At 37.7% G+C, this 16,654-nt stretch overlaps 2 protein-coding genes across 5 annotated transcripts in view; one reads left to right on the top strand and one right to left on the bottom strand.

Annotated features, from left to right (window-relative positions):
- The first annotated feature begins 1,181 nt into the window (after positions 1–1,181).
- Positions 1,182–5,793, top strand: LOC103721417. Its single transcript, XM_039120920.1, has 5 exons — positions 1,182–1,256; positions 1,357–1,434; positions 4,320–4,758; positions 5,131–5,174; positions 5,279–5,793. Exons 1-5 carry the CDS (start codon positions 1,182–1,184, stop codon positions 5,588–5,590), a joined length of 948 nt encoding a protein of 315 aa, XP_038976848.1. The 3' UTR covers positions 5,591–5,793.
- Positions 5,794–6,457: 664 nt separating this feature from the next.
- Positions 6,458–16,654, bottom strand: part of LOC103721412 (transcription factor E2FB-like) — an 11,853-nt gene continuing 1,656 nt past the window's right edge. The window contains exons 2-15 of one of the 4 annotated variants that reach the window (XM_039120922.1): positions 10,365–10,557; positions 10,086–10,145; positions 9,831–9,916; positions 9,672–9,760; positions 9,493–9,547; positions 9,136–9,188; positions 9,005–9,055; positions 8,870–8,921; positions 8,693–8,758; positions 8,528–8,604; positions 8,195–8,420; positions 7,226–7,292; positions 6,970–7,135; positions 6,458–6,858 (exon numbers count right to left, since the gene is read on the bottom strand). In XM_039120922.1, the coding sequence (XP_038976850.1) occupies positions 7,002–7,135; positions 7,226–7,292; positions 8,195–8,420; positions 8,528–8,604; positions 8,693–8,758; positions 8,870–8,921; positions 9,005–9,055; positions 9,136–9,188; positions 9,493–9,547; positions 9,672–9,760; positions 9,831–9,916; positions 10,086–10,145; positions 10,365–10,557 (1,209 nt within the window). In that variant the 3' untranslated portion in view covers positions 6,458–6,858; positions 6,970–7,001. The remainder of the gene's footprint in view (positions 6,859–6,969; positions 7,136–7,225; positions 7,293–8,194; positions 8,421–8,527; positions 8,605–8,692; positions 8,759–8,869; positions 8,922–9,004; positions 9,056–9,135; positions 9,189–9,492; positions 9,548–9,671; positions 9,761–9,830; positions 9,917–10,085; positions 10,146–10,364; positions 10,558–16,654) is intronic. The other 3 variants (XM_039120921.1, XM_008811611.4, XM_039120923.1) reach the window with 3 other exon arrangements.

Raw genomic sequence — 16,654 nt, 5'->3', positions numbered from 1 at the left:
TTAGATACCTTGTATGTCAACTGAATTAAATTTGATGGATAGCATATTATTATGAAATTTATTATTTTAAAATTAGGACAATAATGATCTTATTATGGATTTGATTGATTAATTTTGATACCTCACGATTTTAGAATTAGAATATAAAATCTAGAACTATTTGAATTTGACTTGGCCATATTGAAGACCCCCACCAATAGGGGCTTATACGTTGGCACGTGATTTGTCCTAAAGCTTGTATCCAAGATAATTAGTGACATACAGCCAGTAGACTGCGGTCCTAAGAACTTTGCTACAAAATGATGCGAAGCTTACCGCAAAAAGATTAATCGGTGTTATGACCCTACCATAGGATGATGTGGTCATAGCTCAGAATTGATAAGATAATTTGAATATTTTGAAAGAATTTGAATCCATAAATAAACTTTAATATATTAAGCAAGATTTGATTCATATATTAGTATTGTATATATATGCTTATTTTTTGCAAATTATTATCTATTTGAATACCTGATTTTGTTTAGTTAAAGTGATCATTGCTTACTAGCACCATAGAAAAAGTTGGCTATCCCGACATATATATGCCGATGCTAGGTAGAAGTGTCGGTAATTTTGGCTCCAGCACAAAAAATTGCCGATACTTTTAAATAGTGTCGACGGTCATGATATTATGACTATGATGATGCTAGATAGCGTTGTGAAAAAGCATCGTCGGAGGCCAAAGAAAAAGAAGAAAGTGATTAGATGACGCTTAAAAGCATCGTCGGAGTCCAACCCACAATGCTTTCTCTAAAGCATCATCAAAGTCCAACTAAACCTAGCCCCCATCCCAACGACATTTTTTCTAAAGCATCGTCGGAGTCCAAATGAACCCAGCCCCCACCCCCACGACGCTTTCTCTAAAGCGTCATCGGAGGCCCATGTTCTCCCAAAAACCCACCCACATAAATTCCCCCCCCCCCCCCCCCCCCCCCCCCGATCGATTGGATGATGTGAGTCAGTCTATTTTCTTGCTGTTTGGCATGAATCTGTGAGGATTTGAGAGATTGGAGGGGGTTCATCTATTTTTGCGGCCGTTGGTGTTTTTTTCTTCGGGATTTTCTTTTTCATTGTAAAAAATTTGATTTTTAGGGTTAGGGTTTGAAATCGAGGGAGGAGGTTTCTTGAATCTGGCTGCAGCGATGGAGCCCAATGTCGAGAACAAGTTTTGGCTCGGTCACAAGATCGGGAGCAGGTCTTTGGAGAGATCTATTTGGGTATGTGATTGGTTTTTAATTTGAATTTTCTATCTCTTAGGGGATTTGAGATTTGGCACCTTTTTCGAATTTTTGATTGTTATTTTGTCCATATTTGCAGGTACTAATACTCAAACGGACGAAGATATCTTGTGCTTCATCAACTTCTTGCGAGGAAAGCTCCTCTCGGCCAGATCTCGTGAGCCTTAAACTCTCCTCCTGATCTTGTTTCATTTTGCCCTATTTCAAAGATATCTTGTGTTTCAGTAGAAATTTCTACAATGGTGGCGACGATGCATGCCAAGATTAATCAGAGGAAGTACGGTAAGCTAGACATTATCAAAATCTGGTGAGCTTCTCCTCCTCCTTATCGGCTGCTCCACATCGTATGAAATTTCTCTTTCATATATTTCCCCGATCTTAGCTCCTTTTTTTCTATTCTTAATGGAAATTTTGTTCGCAGTGAGGAGATGCTGAATCCCTCCATTTGGATGAACCTTCGGCTCTTGGGGATCCTCACGGGCAAGCATGGACAGTGATTCGAAATAGTGATGGGAATGGAGGCCCCCTCCCTCACCTCTTCCTCTTCTTCTTTCTCGCTTCCGAACCGCCCCAAAAAGCCATCCTCAAAGCCTCTAGGGTTAGGATTTTTAAATATATTTTTTTAAAAAATAATTAGAATGAAGCTTATAAGCGTCGATCTATCTTCAGTTTTCGCCGACGCTTATTAGTGTCGGCGAACTCTAAACTAGGCCGACGCTTATAAGCATTGGCATAGCTTTAGTTTTCACTCCTATCTATCCGATGCTTTTGCAATGCTTTTCAAAATGTCGGCGCCAAAATTACTGACGCTTATAAGCATCGGTACAGACTCTAAAAAAGCGCTGAAAATACTATTTTTTTGTAGTGTAGGTTGTCTAGCTCATGATACGATTTCTTATTTTTGTACAGATTCAGAGAATTAGCCCGATCGAGGTTTTCAAAATGAAAAAGCGATTAGCAAAACTTTGGCCCAGATTATCTTAGAATAGAGTTTATTTAAATTGATGTACTACCCTGGAATATTGTTAGAATCGTGAGACATTTAAATGTTGAGCTGGTTATGAAATAAAGTTTGCACATTATTATTTAAATTGTTCCGCTGCATATTTATGAGATCATGTTGAGATGCCTTGCATGCTAGTGGGGAGGGTTCCGTATAAGTATGCAACGGTTGTCATGACCTCCGGTTCGTGAACTCGGATTGGGGTATGACAAATATTAATGTGAGGACCTATGCGAGCATGTATTAGTCCCATATCGATTATTCACCAAAAAGATTTTAGATACTTATACAGGATCAAGAAACTCAAATAATACCTTTCAGCTAACCTTTTTGGATGAGATCTTAGATTATCTCAAATGGTATCAGAGAGAACTCGACTCATAGCCTATGTGGACTAGATGACACTATAGCATGGGTTCGTTGACAAGGATGTCAGGGCTTAAATAGGAAAAGTATGTGAGGACCCATGCAAGCGTGTATTTAGTCCCACATCGATTATTCACCGTAAAGATTTTGGATACTTATACAGAATTAAGGAATCCAAATAATATCTTCCAACTAACCATTTTGGGTGAAGTCCTGCATTATTACAACCCAATTGATCGATTTTGAGCTTAATAGAATATGACCCCACCATTTTTTCAATTTCTTTCAACCAGTCAAGCCAATTCTGTAAGTTTAGCCTGCTTCACTAACCTCACAACATTTCTTCTCTAACTGACCCTCATTTCCTCCTCTTCTTCACTCTAAGCAGCATTCCATGGGTTCAAATTAGGTTTAATTATAACTAGTTTGACTCAATTTCTATAGTCAAGTTGATTGGATTCCATCGATTCAATATTCAGCTTAATTTAAGCTATTTTTGGAACCCTCTCAAATGAACTTAGATTATGCTCAAATTCGCACCAGCGCCGCCTATCATAACCTAAGTATTTTTGAATAGTTTTCATAATTTTGATATCTCTAACCCTATTAAACAAAAGTTATCCTAAGAGCACCTAAAAATCCATCCAAAAACCCTCCAAAACAGAATGGGAGAATATAATTCACGTATGAAATATTTGCGCTCTAAATAACTCTGCCTCCAAATCAAAGAGAAGGAAAGAATTTCTAACTCTCAGATGTCGGAGACAAAATCTAGGACCATCCAATTGCCATTTTTTGAATCTTTGATCTATGACCCTTTTTTATTTTTTTTGGTGCAACTGGGTCTCACTACATTCGGCCGTGGCCTTCTTCAAGTTCAAAAATTTGAATTCTAGCTATTGATCGATCCCCAACCTCTAGAAATGGCCCCAAGAGAACAGAATGAGTCTTTTTACTTTGGATCCCTTGTCCCACTGCTCTAGATTCTCAAAATCCACACCCCTTTTGAAACCTGGACCGGAGCAACATTTTCTTGGGCCGTACCACGGCTCTGATGGAGAGAACATGCTTGAGAAAGAATTCACGGGCAAGGTGTACAATCACTCCACAGGAGATTGCTGTTTTTCCCGACTAAATGACAAGGGCTATCTGAAGGATATGAGAGAGAAAGAGGTCGGAGGTCGGACTCTCTCCTGTTATGTTCAGCCATTCCTATTTAAATCATCCACCGTCCATGCAAATGATACATTTAATCAAGGGTCAGAAGGACTCACTGAGTGATTGGACAAGATCTCAACTGCGAGACTGCAAGCATGCCTGCCAATTCTCTCTTCAAGCAAATGGATGAAACATCAGCAGGATGGAACATTTTCGCGCAAGATCGCTACCGATGGATCCAAGGCTTGCCAGGTAGAACCATAGCATGTAAAAGCACAACGGTTGACATAGCTTTGGAGTCCCATAATAGAGGTGGCAAAATATGATCTGATCCGCCAATTGGATCCGTATTCGACATGCCATAAAAAATTTTGGATTTAGCCTAAACAAATTTGGATCATAATTAGGTTGATCCGTTTAATCTGTTTATTAATTGAATTGGATACAAGTTTAAGATATCTGATCTGTTTAACCTGTATAATTTGTTTAATAATCTGTTTAATATATGGGTTGAGTTGGACAAGAGTCATAGGCTAACATCCCACAAGGACCATCACCCATTAAAAATATTGTCCCGACGGGTCCTTAGGACACTGGTGCCCTCCTTTTTTTTTTTTTTTTCTTTTTTTTTTTTTCGGCTCGACATTTCGACCTCTCCGGCTCTCCCTCCAATCCACCTCCTCCCCCACCCTCGAGCCCGCTGCCTTCGACCCCTCCGACAGCGCCGACGACCCCTCCTGCCTCCCAGACCGCCTCTTCCGCTCTCGCAAGCCAGCCCCCTTCCCTCCCCTCCCGCTGATTCGTCGCCGAGCCGGTCGCCGCCCGGTCGTGCTCCTTCGTCGGCACCCACGAGTACGTCGCCCACAAGGTCGCCGCCGGCCACTCCCACAGTCCCATGGCAGCGCCGCGTCCTCTTCTACGAGTTTCTCTACGGTCGAATCCGAAGACTGAGAGGTATGAAACCCTAACTCTAGATCTCCTCCAAGGATCCGGATCATCCCTTAGTCCGTGATCTTTGCGAAGCCATGGCGTCTGGGTTCTCGGCTATGATAACTCCAGTCCTTTCTAATTCCTATTCACCCTTTCCCCTCGCTCCCCAATCCTTCTGTCTCTCTCTACGGTTTTGATCTCTCTCGCATCTCGGCGGAGGTGACGATGAGCAACGACAAGCAAGAAGACAGCCTCAATCTATCCGATCTCGATTCCGCTCTCCCACTACCACTCCCGATTTCCTTTCCCCTCCGCTATTTCCCTCGGATCTCTCTTTTTTTATTTCTTTTAATTTTTTGATCTCTGCTCCTCTTCCTGGTGTTTGTTGATGCGTAGATCTGAGCGCAGAGGACCGGGCCGACCTTGTTAATGCTCTGAAGGTGGGTTTTTTTCTTCTGAAAATCATTTTTTCGTACTTTGATCGGGGCTTTCTTACTTCTGTTCTATCTTCGTCTTTGTTCTAATTTTGTGATTAGAAATCTAGGTTTTTGTTCTTGCTTCTGTTCTATCTCGCCGTTGGCTACGCCTCCCTCCCCTCCGTCGCCAGCGCAACTACGAGGACATCCTCATGAACTTCGTGGTCGCCATGGCCATGGCCGCAGAGGGCAGGGCGGGGCCCGTCACCATGCTGGTGGAGGGTAGGAGGGTCAGAGACTGGGGCAACCCTCGGAACGACGGAAGCAGCAGCGACGACCGTGATAGTGATGCAGTGAAAGAGCAAGAGAGGGAAAGAGAGATTACACGGGTGGGATTGAGCGCCAGAGGAGACCACAGGAAGAGGACCGAGTCGGTCTGAAGGTGGTGTTTTTTTTGTTTCCTGAACTCATTTTTTTGTACTTTGATCGGGGCTTTCTTGCTTCTGATCCATCTTCGTTTTTGTTTTAATTTTGTAATTAGAAATCTAGATTTTTTGTTTCATATTTTTTGGAACAAAAATTGTAACTTGATGTGTTCTTGAAACAGAACAAGCTCCAGAGTCTATATTTTTCTTTCTCCTAAGGTTCTTTTCTGGTGCTTCGATGTAGTACGAGATCTGAAGAAATTTTTAATTAAACCGGGATCGGGTTGGGCTAAATAGGTTAAACGGATCCGATCAAATTTAGTAGAGTAAACAAGTTATCTGTTTTATTAAACAGGTTAAACGGATCGGATCGGATTATTTGTTTATTAAACAGATCAGATTCAGGTTGTAATTTCTGATCTATTTAATAAACAAGTCGGGTTCAGATCTATGATTTTCTGATCCAACCTGAATTTGACCCAACCTAATGTTAGACCCAACCCAATTTGCCATCCCTACCCATAAGCATTTCCTTTCACCAAGCTAGGCAACAGTTTTTTCATGTTTGTTAACTGGGGCTTGGACTAGGAGAAAGAGATCATCTAATGTTCACCCAGTCCTTGAGAGGAGGCCATGTGTACTCTACAATGCAGGCCTCGATTTACATCCAAGCAGAATCATACAAACTTCACTTTAAACCAACAGACTGTATGGAGAGAGAGAGAGAGAGAGAGAGAGAGAGAGAGAGAGAGAGAGAGAGAGCATATAAATTCGCTCAGCCCTACAAAGCAGAAGGCATGTTACAAGCAGAACCATACAACCTAACTTCAAACCAATAGATCGGAGCAAGGAAACACACAGGAGGTAGGCTCCGTATACATCTGCTTACAAATACTGGGCACGGAGAAGCCCTCAATTTGCTGCCAAGCGGAACCATACAATGTAACTTTAAATCAATAGACTTGCGAGACGATACATGCAGTAGGCGAGTACAAGCCTGACCGGATAACTTCTTGCAAAAGCATGAGAGAGAGAGAGAGAGAGAGAGAGAGAGAGAGAGAGATGCCATCTGATTCTTTCAAATTCGTTGCTTACTCTCAATGATATGGTTGCCGCATACATGATAGCTTCAGAAAAGCAGGTATCCAAATTTATTTTTCATCGGTTGCTCATGATCACATACGTTACTCAGCTATACGTCGGAGTAGCTATACAACTTTCAACTGCAGCTAACTCAGCCTATTGCAACTTCACAAACAGCTGTCCCAGTAGCCTATCCTGCACTAACATTAAATCACCAACCCAAATGAATGATCTCGAACCAGAGGGTTATCAACAAACATCAACATTGGAGAGATCAACAGAGATGTAAAGTTTCTGTTAAGTTAACAAACCTCTATTGCTAGATTTTCCACCAATCCTGTATTCATCTCTGAGTGGAGTTACCGCTGGGAAGAACTTCAGCAACACTAGATGATGGAGTTTGAGGCCAAGGGATGCTGGTGCTACCCAGCATGAAGTTGGCATCAAACCTGCCCCCCAAATCCCATGGAACTTCGGCTGTGATTGGTTTTAAGGATTTCCAAGATCTAATTTTCTGTGAACACAAACTAAAGAAGAAAGAACAGGCAAGTACTAAAAAGAGGATACGAGATGTTCCCCACATATCTGTTATACTGACATCAGCATCTGATAGAAGCCAGTAATCAGCATCAATCTGCAAAACAGAGAATATATATTCTTATATAATGAAGAGCCACTATATTAGCTCAATAATTTCAGGAGAGCACAGATTTGCACACTATCTAAGGTTCGGAGTTTTCAGCTGTTAAGAAGAGCATGGAGTAATCAACGAAAGCATATTGCAGAGTAGAGTGGATCCTTAGCTAGCTCACGAGCTAATGATCTTTATGTAGCTCCAGATAGGGTCAAGTACACAAAAAAACAGCTAACAGTTGGACTGATTATGTTTTCCGTCCTTCTGAAGAACTTTTTTCTTTTGTAAAAGAACAAAATAAATCATTAGTGGATATTTTGTTAGACAAATTTCCTTGTCATTATTTGTTCTGCTAGTGCAAAACATCAGAATATTAAGAAAATTATTTAAATGACTTGAAGCACTCAAGGATATGAAATATAAAGGTCAGATAAAGAACAAAACATTATATGAAAAATAAATTAATTTGCTTGCCTTTATAGCGGTCAAACTGCACTCACATGATGAAAAGGATGGTCATAAGGCAGGGGCAGTCAGAGCAACTCACCACAACTCAACCATATCACAGATTGAACATATTGTTTGGTGATATAAAAGCAAGAAAAAGGATCCATCAGGCCAAAATAGATAATGCTGGTTCTACACACAGACGTAAAGTTTGAAGGCCACTCACAAAAAGCTCAGACTATGAAACTGTTCTTTATTCTGATTCATGAATGTGGCTTATAAAGCCGATCAACATGGTTAGGTCATAGTTTGATAACTATGGCCTAAAGCCTTGTCCCTTTTGCATGTACACTCATAGTATTGCTTGATACTATTACTATGTCAAGATATTAGCAGTTCTTTTGAGATAGTTGTTTATCATAGATAAAATCTGCATCCAAGATCAAAGCACTTACATCAACATCTGAAGGAACAATCTTCATCATCCCGCCAACAAGGTCCTGAGAAGAATTGAGATATGTACACATCCTCCGAGGATCTTGAACCTCAAGCACCTTTCCTCTGCACCCTTCTGTTACTGTCGTGGATGCTGCAGTCTCAGCAGGCCTGGAATTTGATATAGGTGGCAGGCTTGGAGGTACCACCATGCCACTCAACTCCTCAAACTTCTCCTCAAATTGACTAAGGAAATAATCATAAATAAACAAATACTCAGAAACTCTTAATATGCCCTGTACCAGGGGCAAATCTACTTTAGTTGTGCATGTCAGAAAGGAAAGTAGTGCTACCTAACAAGATAAACATCTATTGGGCCCATGGTACTTCTCAAAACAATTCTATATCTTCTCAGGGGATAGTCAACAGCCTGCTATGCAGTGAGGAATCTTTAATATAATATAACACAACATCTAAAATGCATTTACTTCTATAAGACCTTCCATGCCTCTTCCCACCTCATCAGGATCTGGGACTTCTAGAGTAGTGCCATGGGGTGCTTTAATTGCGATTAGTGTTTCATTCTGCAACCAAGATGGAGAGAGCATGTACTTAGCAGTAGTTACTTTAAAATGACAGGAATCTAAATGCTTGACAGCCCTGAGAAATTATGTTCTACAGGCAAATGAGATGACCTTAAAGCAGGGTATGCCCTTGATGTCATCTTCAGTCACATATAGCCACCTGCTGAAGTTGAGAGGAATGAAAGAACAAAGAGGCTACAAAATTACAACTAAGCTTCCATGTATGAGATAAAAAGCAGAACCTACTTCTGATTGTTTTCATCTTCACAAAAATCCCTTAGCTTTTGTTGCATTTCACTGCAAAAACGTATAAGTTTCAGGCTAGGTAATAAGATCCTAAAGATAATTATAATTTATGAATTTGAGCAACATACAACCTTATATAATTTTCTAAGTTGTGATCTTTCATTGAAAGACTTTCAACTTCTACCTGAAAATGAGAAGTAGAAACTTTGAATATTCCGGTTATGATATGGAAGGTTCACATCTAGAAAGAAAGGCTCAAACTGCTAGTATTATGCAAACAGGACTTGATCTGCAGGTCCAAACTTGGAAGTGGCATTCCAACCATAATTCTCAGGGAAAAAAGAAAAGAATAACTAGCATGACATTTACAGAGTTCAGGCAATGTTGGACTAGCAAGATGAGAGTACATTCAGATCATGATCATAGTATCATCAAAAGACAAAGGTGCACATCTGAGTCCAAAAGAAACTAACACAGCTATCATGTACCTGTAAACTTGAAACAGCATCGTCAATCTCTGCTGGCCTCGAGTCATCAAGTCCCCTGTCAAAATATTCCTTGTTTATTTGCCACCTGGGGAATTCTTAAAGTCCTTTTTCTAAATGTTTATAAAAGAAGCCAAAAGAAAATGAAATGACAAATATGTGGAAACACAATAATAAATTACTTCCAACATATTCTGTTCTTGAGTTTCTTCTCTATGAGACCAATTCCCTCGAGGACATTTGTAATGTCATATATCCGCCGCTTTTGCACCTGCACTTGTAGAAATCTTCTTATTACTATCAATATGACAATATATTACTACAAAACACTGTCCACTCACCTCCAAAGTTTCTGCAGCCTTATTCAAATCAAGGATGCCATCCTGTGCACGTTTAAGCAAATTGATGAACTTTTTTGTTAGGAGTCCTGAAACAGAATTACATCACATGATTTCAGCTCATGCAAACAACATTCCCTGAAGGTTTCTTAGAACTGTCTTAGCTTAAAAGAAAGGAAAAAGGGGGGGTGGGGGTGGGGGGAGACTAGTAGTAAATTGTCTTGTTACTCAGACAGATAAAAGTGTCATTTCGATCACCTAAAGAGTTGTCATAGCGGCAAGTACCAACAGGTGTGACAGGATTACCAGAAGGGTAACCTGCAAAATTAACAGATCATTCTTTACTAAATTATCAATTTTCATTTATTTACCCATCCAACAGGAACAAATTCAAAGGATAAGATGTATAATCTGAACCAAGTGTATTACAACAACTAATGCTGCCAACCAGAGCATACAAGGAAAAGATAAAGATTTAAGTTTTACTGATGAACTTGATTTGAAAACAAAACATAACATAAATAGCAATAATCTCACCTGCATTTGACACAAGTGTTTGAGGTCCCGACTTATTGTACTTTGCAACCTTGAGCCTACCACAGGCTCTACCTCCTTTTGCCGAGACAGGTGTTTGAAGGGGTCTGATAATCATTTCAGCACATCCTGGGCTGGTTGTCCACTCGCTTGATTTAGCAGCTTCAGTGTTTTCTTGTTTTAGCTTTTGCTTCAACTGCATGGGATAAAAGGGTACCATTATCACTAGTCAATTCCATAACTAATGATAGCATAAGATGGAAGCATCTCAATTATTACATGGATCCACCTAAACTCTTGGAAGTAGAAGGAACTATTTAGACCATCAGTAATTAATATCTTGTTGAACTAACATAGTTGCATAGAAGTTATCAGAAAGAGCAAGAAAACAAACACATAGGTCCAATTACCATAATCTCCATTCTCATTCATCACTTAAATTGCTGTATTTCTAGTAATACCATTGCGCAAAGAAGTATTCAAAACCTCAAAGCTCCTAAGAAACAACACCATGAAGAGCCTGACGCTTCAGAATTTCAGATTTATTCTCTACCCAACAGCCTCACTTTCTTTGTAACAAAGTTTTGGTTTCTGTGCAGCAGATTAAACTGGTATGACAGAAGACCTGATCTAATTTGGAAACTACATATTTACCCTGATCTAATTTCGAAACTATATAGCTACTATCTTCAATGCAATGACTTAAAAGTACAGAGAACTATTATCCAATCTGCCAATGGAATACAGTTGCTTAAAACTCACCTCAAACCACACAACAATTAAAATTTGTGAAGTAACATTCAGGGGGAAAAAAGATGCTCATTTTCTAGCAAGGATTTTCCATTCTATTACAGCTATGCATGTGAACACATTTTATGTTATTAAAGAAAAAAATTATATGTAGAAAAGTATCATATTGTACTAAATTTTTGTGAACTTTAGAGAACTTTTAACTTTGCAAAAACTTGAATCCTCCTCAATCAGATTATTCTTAGAAACTAGTAATTCTGCATACAAGTCTCGTTAACAAAAAGTGAGCAAACTAACCTCAAATGAGATATTCAGAACGGCACTGGAGAAAAGTCACCAATTCAAAACTAAAAAGTACAGAATCCCACCTAATTAGAATGAACCATTAGTAGCATATGCTTAAAACATTGCCAACAACACTATAACACTTCTTGGGCCAAAAGGTCTTTTCGTTGATTTTAAGGTGTTTGATAGAAATTTTAAAACAGTTTTCTTGCTCTTCCAAAAGATCTACCAGGAAAAGCTCCAATTTGGAGCTTTAGGGCAAAAGATCTACCTGAGATGCGCATGGGAGCTTTTTTCTTCAGAACAAGAAAGCTCACTCAATAGACCTAGATTCGAACCCCAACAATGAAATTTTTTAAAATATTAATTTAAAATACTTTTTCTTGCTATAACCATTTTATTTGGTGTCTTTCTACCGTAATCATGCAATTAAGAATTTTGAATTTATTTATTATATTATTAAGATTAAAATATAAAGAAATAATTTACAAATTAATAATACTTTATAATAACAGTTCTGATAATGATAATACAATATAATAATAATATAACATAATAATAATATTGTACAGTATTGTATTATCTTGTATTACATCATTGTTATTATTATTCTAGTTTATCATATTATAACAAGATAATATTATTATAATATTGATAATATTATAGAAATATTGTTACATTTTTGTAATAAATATAAAATTTTATTATGTATTATATACTTAGATTAAAATATCAAAATAACTAATTTCTAAATTAAGAATACTTTCAATAATAGGTTTTGATAGTACAAATAGTTCGATAATTGAAAGTACTATGTAGTGTCCTTTATTATTATTTTCCGATACTAAAAGTACTTTCTCAAATTTAGTTACCAAACAGATGTTAAAGTTCTACAGCATTTCAGAAATGTAGTTACCAAATAGTAGACAACTTTTTTTATAAAAAGCTCTACTAGCAAATGCTCTATGCCCAAATCTCTATAGACAAAATCCCTACAACCTACAACAATGCCAAATGAGGTCTATGTGATTGCACAAAAAACTAATGCATTTTACTAAATTATTTATAAACATTCAAGAACTTCTAACTTTTCAAGAAAACTTGGCTTCTCTGAACCAAATTATACTTGGAAACTAAACTTGTAGCTCTGCATACATAGCTAGTTAACACTGCATACAAGTCTGATTAACAAAAGCTGAGCAAACTAACCTCCAATGAGATATTCAGAAGGGAACTGAAAAAGAGTCACCATTTCAAATTTAAAAATACAGCATTCTATCCTATCAAAGTGAACCATCATTAGTAGATGCTTCAAACATTGCCAACTGAACTATATTCGTTCAAATGGTGAAACTCGTTTGCACAATCTTAGTCTATAGCCATAATAAATAAGCCTCATCTCATGCAGAAACCCCTTGAAACCATTATTCTGAAAACCATCCTGAAAACACTATGTTGATGCAAAAAATGGAACTTGTTTGCACAATCCTTAGTCCATAGCCATAACAAACAAGCCTTCTCACATGCAGTAATCTAAAGCCATAACAAATCAGCCACATCTCATGGAGTAATCTATAGCCATAACAAATCAAAGTCATCTCATGCAGAAATGAAACAAAGGAGGAGAAGAAGCAGAAGAAGGAGAAGCAGCAGCAGAAAAAGAAGAAGAAGCAGCAGCAGCAGCAGCAGAAGAAGAATATTTAAAAGCAAGAAAAAACACCCACAAAATAACACACACAGATGTTATCCTCGAATATTTTGATCGAGAAAAAACTCATACAGATATTATATTCGAAGAAGAAGAAGAAGAATATCTAAAAACAAGAAAAAACATGCACAAAAAACACACAGATGTTATATTTGAATATTTGATTAAAGACTGATCTAAATTTGTGACTCTACAATTACCTAGAAGGAGCTAAAAGAAGTCTAAACAATGATTAATCCAACATGGATTAAAACCAGGTAACAATATTTCATAATCCAAATAGGTTTAGAACAAGGTTACTGTTATCCCAATATTTGTAAAATATATTTTTGACCTAAAAACTAATTTTAATCACCTAAAAATCAACTTTACTATGATCCCATAGTTGTACAACATATTTTTCACCTAAACTAAATTTAATCACCTAAAACTCAACAATTTCAAATAAAAATTTCATACAGACATCACATATGGCCCTGGACTTAAAACTTAGGCAGTTCCAATCCTGTTTCACACTGCTTATGAAAGTCATTGTTACATGCACTCGCAAATATGTCATGTTTGTATGTTCACACTCAAGATTGGATCAAGGAAATCAGAAATTTAAAAAAAAAAAATTCCACTTCACAAGCAATTTGAACCATTCTATGACTCCAAACTCAACTTACAAAAGACAAAAAGTGCAAAATCTATACAGTAAGATAAAGCAAACTTTTTGCAATAGTCATCCTCCAAAGGGAATGTTGAGTTGTATAAGGTGTAATTACAATAGAGAGGAAACCAAATGCGAAAAAAAAAGGTCTTCGAAAGCAATCGGGGCTCCAACTCCCAAGACACCGGCATCACAAACTCTCTTTTCTCTCAAGATTGGTGGAAGAAAAGGAAAAACTGTGCACACTTAAGAAACTGGAAATCCATTGCCAAGAATCCTATCTCCTCACTTTAGGGGTTTCCTTGATCACAGCCATCCATCTTCTCTCTCACATGCATCAATGCACCAATTCTGGTACTTACAAAGGTCATTCCACAAATTCTTCAGTTCCATGAAGCTTGGACAAAGAGTCAGTAAAAAATTCAAATTTAAAGGAAAAGAGACTACTATCCACTCCTTTCACCACAATAAAAAGAAAAATCAATATGTCTTCCGGATGTTTAATCCACACCGTTCCATTTTCAATTTTATGTGCCACAAACACACAGGTTGTAGGTCTGCCTTCTGCTTACAGCTCGTCATGAAGAAATCTTTTGACTGAATGAACCCCAAATATTTTGAAAGGAAAACAGTCGCCAAATAAAACACCACAGATCTTCTTGGAACGATGGCCTGTATGAACGAATGCAGATGAATGAAGATAGATAGTTTCTAAAGATACTGCTGTAGGGATGGATATCCCTTTTGGTTGGACTATCATGCATTTGTCACCAAGCCCAACCCTTAGTAGCAGGATTCTTTCATTCAGTATGGTTCACCCACTTCCAAATCCTCAGTAACTCATCTTTGCACCTGCTTCCTAAGTTTTCTTTTATTTAACTTTTTTTAAGACAAACTTCCCTGAACCCGTACATGACACATTTTCTAGGTCCAACATGAATATCTACTTCCGCATTCAGCAGATTTTTTTTTGGTGGAATCTCTAAGGAAGAGGATGAAGGACATGGTAAAAATCTCACCTCTTCAACATCGGCTCTTCACCAATTATCATTGTCTATAAGATGGAGGTTCCCTCATGAACAGGAAAAAGAATAAGCCAGGATAGCTAATGCACTCATCAAATCTCTCCATTAAAGCATTAAGTCCTACTGATGTCTTCAAATAACTGATCAATAATCACATCTCGTTATGTGAAATTCTTCTATCATGTGGTAACGTCGCTGGGTTCAAATCCCATCTACACTGTAATAAAAGGAGGTGGGTTCTGCATCTGCCCCTCTTCAAGTTCAAAAACAAGAGAAAAAAAAACAAAAGAAATGTTCTTCTATCACCAGATCAAATTTGCCAACCAATATATTACAGATATCACTATAAGAATATGGCCATAACTGGCAAGGAACTTAGGCAACAATAACAAAATAGCACAAACCACAGCATGGTTATTGAAATATCAGTTTTGAGAAGCATAATAAATGACAAGTATGATATACTAAAGGGGTGAGATGAGCAGGTGTGAGGAGAAAGAAGTGAAAAGGAGTCATTGCAATGCAATTAAATTTTTTAATCCATTAAACTCTGAAAAATTTCCAAGCAGTTGATGTCTTCTCTTTTCAAGGACTTAAATTATAGGCTCATGAATCATATGATTTAATCCACAATTCTCCTAAAATAACCTATCAATAGTCTGTTAATCTCACCATCCTTCACTTAAATTATATCATAACCTAAGCTCATATGTAGATCTCCTATCACTTTTGAAAGCCAAAAAATCAAGTAAATAAGTATAATATGCATATCTAACCTTCCTCAAGTATATCTTATTTTGCTTATGTAGAGCACATCTTCCAAGTCCTAGTCATTCAACAGCTGCAACTCTTTCAAAACAAAATCTCATTCCTTTTATCACTTTTTGGACCCCAATTATCCACCAAAAAATCCTTTTCTATATAAAGTGCATTTGCAACTCCTTAATAAAACTTGAAGCTGACAATGTGTCATAGTTGGTGTAAATGTGGTCATTTCTAAATAATTTGATATTTTACTTTTCTGAATCCATCCCCTATACTTTTCTCCAGTGCACCAATTTCTAGCCACTAGCCAGAGTCATGTGATTAACCTTTTCTCTTGGTATCAACTTACAAACCATGCATGTAAACACCTCTTCACTTAGTGAAGGATAAATTATTTAACATACCAACTATCCAATCCTAGAAGTACATGATCAGCTTTCTACTTAAACATTTACTTATTCCTGCCAACTTATAAGGTAAGAGCTCAAATGTCTATTCCTTAGTTGAATAGCTCAGTCCAAGTGCTCATCCAACAAGTATCATTTTTATCTTCTACTATTTTTCCATCATGACCATTCAAGTCACCACCTATAAGAAAATATAGGGTGGCCAAGTTGGAGTCTAGCAAGGGTTAGACTAATTAGTTAAGATGCATGAGTTTCATAACTACCAAACTCCCACCAATGAGTCATCACTGATCAACTTATAACCATTAGCAGGTCAAACTTGTTGGGCACACATACCAAATTTCCAACATATCAAACCTTTGTGACCTTGGTCTCTACCTAACTCATACCTCTATTCACATTTAAACAAAAGCATGTTTACTAGCATCTTTTACTCTTCTCTGTAACAATGAGTGCGGTGACTGGAATTTATCAATCACATATTAGGACTGGCAACCAAGATTCCATAAAATGATTGGGCCTTCAACATAACGCATACTTAAATATTAACTTATCCATTATTAATTTACATTATAAAAGTAACTCAACAGGTCAAATTGCTGCAAAATGTAACCCATCTCTTTAGGTTGTGGCAGATTATCCCCCAGTGCATACCCAACTTGCAATTGAAAATCATGTATTGAATATGGTTCGGTAGCTCA

The sequence above is a fragment of the Phoenix dactylifera genome, unplaced genomic scaffold (assembly GCF_009389715.1).
Source record: "Phoenix dactylifera cultivar Barhee BC4 unplaced genomic scaffold, palm_55x_up_171113_PBpolish2nd_filt_p 000914F, whole genome shotgun sequence".
NCBI lineage: Eukaryota > Viridiplantae > Streptophyta > Magnoliopsida > Arecales > Arecaceae > Phoenix > Phoenix dactylifera.
Note: the sequence above shows the minus strand (reverse complement) of the source record. Positions and strands in the feature narration are given on the sequence as shown.

Excerpts from the sequence above, each read along its gene's own strand:
- LOC103721417 (XM_039120920.1), top strand. The coding sequence starts at position 1,182 with ATGGAGCCCAATGTCGAGAACAAGTTTTGGCTCGGTCACAAGATCGGG. Across the intron at positions 1,435-4,319 it reads GCTCCTCTCGGCCAGATCTC|TTGGACAAGAGTCATAGGCT; the intron begins GTGAGCCTTAAA and ends ATATGGGTTGAG. Across the intron at positions 5,175-5,278 it reads ACCTTGTTAATGCTCTGAAG|GTTTTTGTTCTTGCTTCTGT; the intron begins GTGGGTTTTTTT and ends TTAGAAATCTAG.